At 43.2% G+C, this 9,744-nt stretch overlaps 1 protein-coding gene across 1 annotated transcript in view; it reads left to right on the forward strand.

Moving 5' to 3' along the window:
* The window catches only part of LOC117598515 (uncharacterized), a 104,793-nt gene extending 95,495 nt beyond the window's left edge, over window positions 1–9,298 (forward strand). The window contains exons 18-20 of the mRNA XM_053238568.1: window positions 7,166–7,223; window positions 7,366–7,437; window positions 7,716–9,298. Of these exons, the coding sequence (XP_053094543.1) occupies window positions 7,166–7,223; window positions 7,366–7,434 (127 nt within the window). The 3' untranslated portion in view covers window positions 7,435–7,437; window positions 7,716–9,298. The remainder of the gene's footprint in view (window positions 1–7,165; window positions 7,224–7,365; window positions 7,438–7,715) is intronic.
* Window positions 9,299–9,744: the final 446 nt, after the last annotated feature.

The following is a 9,744-nucleotide window of genomic DNA, read 5'->3' on the forward strand; positions in this document are numbered from 1 at the left end:
GTCTGCTGTAAAGAAACCTGATCTCAGCTTTAGCTTCCCATCACTCTCTTGACTTTCTGGCACTAACTGAGACCTGTATCTCTCCACAGAACTCAGCTACACCAGCTGCCTTATCCTCTGCTTATGCTTTCTCTCACACTCCACGAGAAGCTGGCAGGGGTGGTGGTACAGGTCTGTGGTTGTCTCTGAGATGGTGCTTCACACCTCTCTCTGTCTCATCTCAAAATCTCATCCTTTGAATTCCATGCAGTTACAGTTACCTCAATGATCAACCTTCTATTCATTGTCATCTACCGCCCTCCTGGTCCCCTAGGAGACTTTCTTGAAGAAATGGACATGCTCCTCAGACTTTGCCTACCGACAGCACCCCTCTTACTGTCCTCGGAGATGTCAACCTCCCCTCTGACTAGCTCCAGTCCTCTTGCATTCTCCCTCCTCTGCATTCCTTCTCCTTGATATTCAACAGCTGCCCTCCCACACACACGGGAGGAAACGCCCTGGACCTGGTCTTCAGCCGCCCCTCTCCAGCTACAGACATCAATGCTACCCCACTCCACATCTCCGATCATCACTTGGTATCCTTCACCATCACCCTCCCTATCCTGCCTAAAACCAACTATCAGTACTTCTCTCCCACTCATTGAAACCTCCACTCTATCTCCTCTTCCTCCATAGCTTTCTGCACCCTATCATCACTTCCAGACCCTGACTCCTTTTCCTCCCTACCATTGGAGTTAATCACAGACACTTTCCTCTCCTCACTTTCCTCATCCATGGACCTCCTATGCCTAAGATTTCTTGCCCTGTTCCTTGGCTATTGGATATGTTATGCAGCAATTGGAGAGAATTAAGAACAGCAGAGAGAAAGTGGAAGAAATCATAACTCAACACAGATCTTACCGCCCTCTCCTGTCCAAATTCTCAAAGCTGGAAACTTCTGCACAAGATCCTTGCAAACTTCACAAGATCTTTTCTTCACTATTCAACCCAGTGGCTCTTCCTCCTGACTTTGCCACCTTTTATGATGGAAAGATTGATAAAATCTGCCAGACCTTCACTTCTAAACCAACTCCTACACTACATACTCAGGATTCCCTTTCTCCTTCACTGGCACATTTTTCTAAACACATTCCACAGAGACTGCCCATTTTGTCCATCACTGAGAAGCTACATGCTGCTAGATCAACCAAAATGTCATAAGTTCTAATCCTCCTCGACCTTTTAGCAGCATTTGACACAGTGAACCACAAGACTCTCTTGTCCATCCTCATGAGTATTGGAATTTGTGGTGCAGCATGGCAAAGGTTTGCTTCCTACCTGGAAGGTCAGTCATATCAAGTGACATGGAGGGGATCCACATCTGCTCCCCGCAGACCCTCCACTTGTTACGGGTCTTGGCGCTAGGATGTATAATAGCGTTGTGCAGGGCCTGCTTGTCTAAGAGGACAATATATGGGGTGGAGTGGAACCAAGTGCAGAGACAGACCACAAAATGGCTCCACCTAAAATGTGAAAGCCTCGAGCAGGGCACAAACCAATTAGGCTGTGTCCACTGATCCATAGTGCTAACCACTGAGCTAACTCCCCTAGTAGGGCTGACTGTCATAGTGCTTGTGTGATACTGTGAAGAGTACAGGCTTGGAAAACTCAGAGCCTACAGCCCAACACAAAAGCACTGCAGTGTGGTTGCGGATTTGCCTGAGAAGGCACCCACAGCATTACATTACCCCTCCTCGAGGAATGGCTCTCGATGTTCCCATGCCAGCTGCCTGGTTCCTGCGGAAGTCTCTGATGAGCTCTTGGTTCAGGATGTGCCGAGCTGGGACCCAAGAGCATTCCTCTGGACCGTAACCCTCCCAGTCCACCAAGTACTGGGTTCCACCACGATAGTGGGATCCATGAGTCCAGGATACGCCTCACAGTAAAGGCTGGGGCACCATCAATAATACAAGGAGGAGGCGGGGACAGGTGGGTGGAAGTCACCAGATGGCTGCACAGGAATGGCTTTAGTCGCATGGAAGGTGGGGTTGATTCTCATAGTGCTCATCTTAAATGGCCCAACATACCGCAGGGCCAATTTCTTGGACTCTAGCCACAACGGAAGGTCCCTGGTCGCCAGCCATACCTGCTGACCTGGACAGAAGTTTGGATTGGCACCTTCTCCGACTGGCATTGCGGGTACTTCTCTGGGCAGCAGGTAGCAGAGATAATTTGGCTCTCAAAAAGTGACATACCTAGTGAGGAGTGCCAGAGGGTGCTCCACCCACATCAGGTGTTCCGCCCGCGATAAAGGATTGGAGGAAGCCAGGCACCTGAGGGAGCGCTCCAAATCCTGGTTGACTCTTTCAGTTTGGCTGTTGGATTCAGGATGGAAACCCGAGAATAATCTAACCGTAGCCCCCAAAAGATGGCAGAAGGCTTTCCAGAATTGACTGTTAAACTGTGTGACTGTTAAACTCCCCAGTTAGAGTTTTCTGGAGGGCCACCACCCGGGTCAGGCTCCTGATGGAGAGCTGTGCGGAAGTCTTCCTTCAGGCCCCAGCACAAGGGAGCCACTATTCGGGGAGGGGAAATTATAGACTCGTAGGTGGGTTCCCGTGAGGGTACATCCCATTGCCTAGAGAGATCATCTGGCTTAAGATTTTTGGAGTCTGTCTTATAAGACAAGACAAAGTTAAAGCATGTAAAGGACAAAGACCACCTGACCTGCCAGGGGTTCAGGCACTTGGCCTCCTGAATGCAGGCCAGATTCTTGTGTTTTGTCCAAATAAGGAACTGGTGCTTGGTGCCCTCCAGCCAGTGCCTACACTCCTGCAATGCCAATTTCACAGCCAGAAGTTCATGTTTCACAACTTCATAATTCCTCTCTGGCAGGGACAGATGGTGGGAGAAGTATGCGCACGGGTGTATTTTCTGGTCTGGCCCTGAACGCTGGGAGAGGATGAGCCAAAGGAGCCAAAGGATCAGGCATACACAGCACAGGGGCTGTTGTCAATCTCTCCTTCAGGGTTTCAAAGGCTTGCTGTGCCTCCCTTGTCCACTTAAACCCGGCTGGGGTCTTCTTGGTCAGTGCACTAACGAGGGCCACCAGGGTGCTAAAATTACGAATGAAGTGTCGGAAAAAAATTTCATCAGGCCAAAAGGCATCACCAAATACTCATAGTGCCCACACGGCATGATGAACGCAGTCCTCCACTCGTCCCCTGCCCTGATGCGGATCAGATTGTAGGAGCTACATAGATCCAGTTCACCCACTGCAGGCAATCAAATGCAGAATTCATCAAGGGCAGTGGGTACCTATCCTTCTGAGTCATTGCATTAAGGCTGTGGTAGTCAATGCAAGGCCGCAGATCCTCTTCTTTCTTCTTGACAAAAAAGAACCCCGTCCCCACAGGCGAGGTGGATGGGCGGATGAATCCCAAAGACAAAGCCTCTTTTATATAGGTTTCCATAGCCTGGTGTTCTGGGGGTGACAGGGAGAATAACTTGCCCCTAGGCGGGGTGGCTTCTGGGAGCAGGTCGATCGCACAATCAAAGGACCTATACAGTGGCAGCATCTGGGCCTTTTGTTTAGAAAAGATCTCTTGGTGGTCCCAATAATCTTGGGGCATGCCGGATAAATCGACAGGTTCCAATGTAGTTGGAGGTAGGGTGAGTGTTTCTTTGAGGCAGCTCTGGGAACATCTAGAACTCCAAACAGAAATGAAGCTGGTAGACCAGTCAATGCAAGGATTATGTACTTGAAGCCAAGGGAACCTGAGCACTACGCGCAGCTCAGGAACCCTGGTCATATAGAAGGTCAAGTGTTCTGTGTGGTCGCCATACTGAAGTATGATGGGTGACGTTTGGGTGGTTATGGCTCCTGATCCTAATGGTCATCCATCAAGAGCGGAGACTGGTATGGGATGGGGGAGTGAGTCTACTGGCAACCCTAGACTCTCAAATAAAGTCTCATTCATAAAATTGCTGGCCACCCCTGGGTCAATGAAGGCCTGCAGAGTGGTATTTTGGTCATCTCCCCAAACAATAATGACAGGAATGAAAAGGCCAGACAGGTGAAGTGCACCGTCTGGGGCCATCACAGGTCCCGCTTCCTGGGATGGCCCCGGCCTTTTGGCATCAGGCGGGGACAATGAGAACGCCAATGACCCATCTTCCCACAATACAAACACTTATTCTCACTTCAACGAGCTTCCCTCTCATTAGAAGGCAGGCCAACGGCACCCAACTGCATGAGCTCTACTGAGAAATCATCAGATTCGTGCCCGCTGGAAAGGCCCATGTGATCCCATCTGTATTTGTTTGCCAGCATGTTCGCAGTGGCTGAATGGCGCTCCCTGTGTCTATCACATAAGCGGTTGTTGATTCTGATCGACAAATCATACAATGCTTCTAGCTCCTCAAGGGGGTCACGAGTAGCCAGTTCATCCTTTAAGTCCTCAGAGAGGCCCTGCACATATGCAGCTAGGACAGCTTGGGTATTCCAGCCTGAGCTCGCCAAGAGAGTCCTGAACTCCATCGCATAAGCGGCCACCTAGCAGCTACCTTGATGGATGGGAAAGTCAGCTAATTTATTCTGCCACACTGCTGTGGCCCATGCTAGTGCTCTTATAGTTAAAAAAGAAATCATAAAGGTAGTCTTCGCCCTTTCAGAAGGGAATTGGGAGGGCTGCATTTCAAACACCAGTGAGCACTGTATTATAAAAGAATTACACTTCCCTGCTTCTCCAGCATAGGGTTGAGGAGCAGGCAACCACATCTCAGCGGGGCAGGGGAAGTAGACCCATGGGCCTATTCCTGATATGCCTTCATGGGGGGGCGGGTTGGGGCTGCAACAGGGAATGAACCTGTGCAACAGCGCTGCCGGTGCCTGCTCATGCTTCCCCAGAGTGGTGGCCTGACTAGCCATGATTTCTTCTAGCCACTCTAAATCCGCTGGCTCCTTTGCAGGTGCGGACATACTGTTACAGATCTTGGCGCTAGGATGTATAATAGCATCGTGCAGGGCCTGCTTTTCTGAGAGGACACTATATGGTGTGGAGTGGAACCAAGAGCAGAGACGGACCACTAAACGGCTCTGCCTAAAATGTGAGGGTCTGCCAATCTGTAGTGCTAGCCGCTGAGCTAACTCCAGGGGCAATAGGTGCGAGGGTCATAGTGCTTATGTGATACTATGTAGTGCTTATGTGATAGATGGTCTGCCAAAAGAGCGGGTTTCCTCACATGGGTTTTCATACCACTGCTATGCGGATGACACTCAACTCATCCTCTCCTTCTCTCCCTCAGACACTCATGTTTCTGCTCAGATCTCAGCATGTCTGGCAGACATCTCATCATGATGGCAGCTCATCAAGTGAAACTTAATCCCAGCAAAACTGAACTGCTGTTCATCCCATCACCTTCGGTTACTGCACGCAACCTTGAGGTAACCATGGACAATCAACTGTCCTTCTTCTCTCCCATTGCTAATCTGACACGCTCATGTCGATTTCTCCTTTGCAACATCAGAAGGATTTATCCAGAAGGATCTTGTTCATTTCGAGACTGAACTACTGCAACTTGCTCCTGGCAGGTCTGCCTCTGAGTGCCATTTGTCCTCTACAACTGATCCAGAATACAGTTGCAAGACTGGTTTTTAACCTTCCTAAGTTCTCCCACACCACCCCATTTTTATGCCCCCTCCACTGGTTTCCTTTAGCTGCATTAAAACACTGATGCATGCCTACAAAGCCAAAAATGGACCAGCACCCTCAAAGCAGTTATCACACCCCGCACTGCACCACTGTCCCTCCGATCCTCTAGCACTGCTCAACTGCTCCCACCATCTCTTAGGGTACAAGGAAGACCTGCATCAAGACTCTTCTCTTTTCTGGCACCTTGGTGGTGGAATGAACTTCCCCTAGATGTCCAAACAGCTGAGTCACTGGCAGTCTTCAAACAACGTCTAAAGACCTACTTCTTCCAAAAGTACATAAATTAGCACTTTAAATGTGTCATCTGCATGCTTTTCTTACTATATTACCTCCCCAAAAGAGTTTTTAGACTGACAGTACTCCTAGTTCATGACCTAGTGAACCAGTATCAGGATGTATTTATTGATGGAGACCTCAAAGCACCTCTGTAAGTCACTCTGGATAAGGGCATTTGCCAAGTGCAAAAAATGCAAATGTAAATGTCTGAAATAGTCATTTAATTATGTCTGTGTTAGGGGAAAAAGTAAACTGCTCTTAGAGTGTACTTGCGTTCTGTTGTCAAAGTGTGGCGCTCATAGAAATCGTGAAATGTTTACTGGTAAGCATGTCTGAAATAGTCATTGAAATATTTATTTTTTGGTATATTCCATCTCCCCCATGCCCCACCTGCAATTCCTGGGGCCCCACAGTTTGAATATCTCTTCTTTAAGTGTTCCTATTTAACAAGTCAACAACAAACAGTGTTTCTTATTTTGTCTGTGTACCCAAAATGGAAAACAAATGTATTATGTAAAGAATAACACACTTCAGACCGTGTGGTTATACAAAAATAATCCATTCCCGAGTGGTGAGATGCAGCCAGACACAAAGCAGAGTGTGTTATTTTCATACACCAGTACAGGCACAGTTATGTTATTCTGCTTGGATCAGAGAAATGTGCCACTGATTACAATGTTTAATTTATTAATTAACAACACATCACACTTTCTTTAACTGATAAGAAAAAAATAAAATAAATGTCTATTAACAAAAACATTTACCATATCTATATTTATAGTTTTTTCTTTGATAAACAACACAGTTGTATAAGAACGATTTATTATTAGACTATAAGTTGCTATAGACTAGGACTATTCATGCAGTAATATACAAGATTCCTGCAGGTATGAGAATAAAAATAATAACATTTACCACATAAATATATAACTTTTGGATTTAAGTCTCTGAATACAGTATACCCCTTAGCTCTAACACTACACTCACTTTATAGCCAGATCTGTTTAGTACTTGTGTATGCCCTAAACATGACCAGTTTCTGTTCTAAAAGATATTTTTTTCCTATCACACAGGGCAGAAGAACAGAGAAAGGTATGTGTGTATTGTTGAGGAATGTGAATTTATAGAAAGATTTATTTTCCTTATCAATTTTGTTCATACAGAAGGCATGATCATTGTTGCTCTCGTTATTACAGATTTAGAGAAGACATAAAGAGGCTGCGAGGATTGTGTGGGTGTAAACAGACACTGACGGTGAGTATATCACTGTGTAATATTAAACTTGGAATAAATAGAGGCTTTCATCAAAAACTTTTGTGCATTTTTTTACATTGTACATCATATGACACAAATGAGCCGAACAGTTCCTAAAAATAATACCTCGCCTTAAACACAGAACTCACCAGAAAATCGTGAACATGAACTTGAGAATTTAGCTCCTGCATCTCAGCCCTCAGGGTCTTAGCAGGTAAGATGTATCCCACGTTCTTTCATTCTACAGTAATTATTTATATAACTACATAGAGTTTAAACATATACATGTTTATTGTCTAGAAATAACAAAAAAGTAAAACCTGACCCACAATTAATTTCCTTAGACTCATTATATGTTCAGCTGTATACAGTACCTCCATACACTAATGATAAAGACAATGTAATATATTTTTCTTATTACAGTGAGCTTATCATATATTTTTACTCAAGAATAAACCTTTTTTTTTCTTTTTTTTTTTTTTTTTTTTTTAGCAAAAATTCCTCAAACACCAACCCAGAAGATTGCCAAAGTACATTTATCTGCTTTCTTTACCTTTCCGACTTGCTGGGATTTTTCCGTCACCTGACTTTTTGCCACAGCGCCCACTAGTGACTGTTTTAGTTGATTAGTCTATGCAACACTGAGCATAAAACGATCTGACTTCTGGCTGTGATATACAGTCATGGGAAAAAGAAAGTAAACCCTCCTTCAATTCTATGTTTTTTATTTATCAGCGCCTAAATAACAATTGTGTGGTCCTCACTAACTTCTATAAACCAAATAACTGCAGGTGAGAGAAAAGAAAAAAAACAAGATTGTGCCAGATGTGACTAACAAAATGAGTTAATCATAAAGAAGTGTGACTACATCTGTAAAAGTAGAACTTTTGGCAGTTTGGTGTTCTGGAGCACTCAGGTGTGTATCTACATCATGCCAAGAAGAGAGGACATCAGCCTTGACCTGAATAGACTGGATACACTGGTTTGATCACCTCAAGGATTGTTTTAAAGATACTTGTAACGTGTTATATTCATGTCTTTTTTTTTTATACAATCCTTTGTGTGATATTTAAATGTGAATTTCTTGTTTCATGTCTGCTCCTCTTGTAGTTTAAATTATCTAATTACCAAGATATTATGACTGGATTTATTAATTCATTGATGAGAGATATTATAGGATATAGATTAGAATTTAAAATCTATCTGGCATTAAAGACATTTATTTTATTGTCACCTGCAAAATTCACCTGAATTTGAAGCGCAATAGTCTGATATTAGAAAGCCGTATATAAATATCCAGGGATAACAACACTATTTATTTATTGCATCTTTGAGAGCTCAGAGTTTATATTTAAATCAGATTACATATTATGTACGTATTGCACTTAAAAAGTGATGCTTGAAAGGTACTATATGTAAAAAAAAATGTATATCTTTAATTGTGTATAATATTCTGTACAGGAACACAGGAAAATTTACAAAATTTAAAGATTTTGTATACCTTTAAAACTAGACGTGTGTGTGTCATAAAAGTATTTCTTAAAAAAAAAAAAAAAAAAGAAAAACTACAAGTGTATAATGCTGCATTAATATCAGCAGGACAGCTATCTGTATTTAATTTTTTGTTGTTGTTCTTTTGCATTTCAAGAGTTAAGACAGATGGCAAACCAAACATTGCATTTTAATAGAAACGTGTATATTGATTTTTCACATCAGAGCATTGTTCTGCTTTGCAGTGTGATTTATTGCTCACAACAAAAACACTTTCTACACAAATTTTTCTGCTGTCTTAAAAAAAACCCAGCTATAACGGATATCTAACTTTATATCTTGCTGTAGCCAGGCATGCAGGAAGTAATTAATTCCAGACAGGAAGTTATGCCTTTTGGGAAAATGTTTAGGTTTAGGCTATACTTTCTTGAAATCCCACTGGAAAGGAAAAATAATGTTATTAACCAGTTAAGCACTTTTTTAATAAATCAAATTTTTATTCAATCAATTTTGAGTGATTTTATTCACATCAAAATTCATTTTCTGGTTTTCATTTTCAGTTTCCGTTTTCATTCCCTGTAACGTTTCTAAACCCTGATTCTAAATAAACAATAATAAAAATTATTAAGGCACAGGAACTGGTTCCTAACGCATGGTCATGACTTAAGTCAAGATAATTAAATTGTGGAAACAAGATAATTAATTCAAAGCCATGATTTACTAGCGTGAGGGAACGAGGTTGTGTAGTTTGAGGCCACAGCTTTATTTCACAGGCTTCTCTCTGATAAATAACTATAGCAATGTTATACACATAACACAATGTTAAACATAATAAATCACACACTTACAGCTGCCATTTCTGCATATTTTGGTCCCTCAAGAAAAAAAACCTACCATTGATTCTGAGATCTCATCATTCACTATGACACGAGCTGGTTCTAAATATGGTACTGTGATGCGGTAATTCTAGAAGTGCTGGTCTTTAAAAAAAACAGCCCTGTGCAAACTCACAACGCTCATCACAGCCTTT

The sequence above is a fragment of the Pangasianodon hypophthalmus genome, chromosome 12, assembly GCF_027358585.1.
Source record: "Pangasianodon hypophthalmus isolate fPanHyp1 chromosome 12, fPanHyp1.pri, whole genome shotgun sequence".
NCBI classification, from domain to species: domain Eukaryota; kingdom Metazoa; phylum Chordata; class Actinopteri; order Siluriformes; family Pangasiidae; genus Pangasianodon; species Pangasianodon hypophthalmus.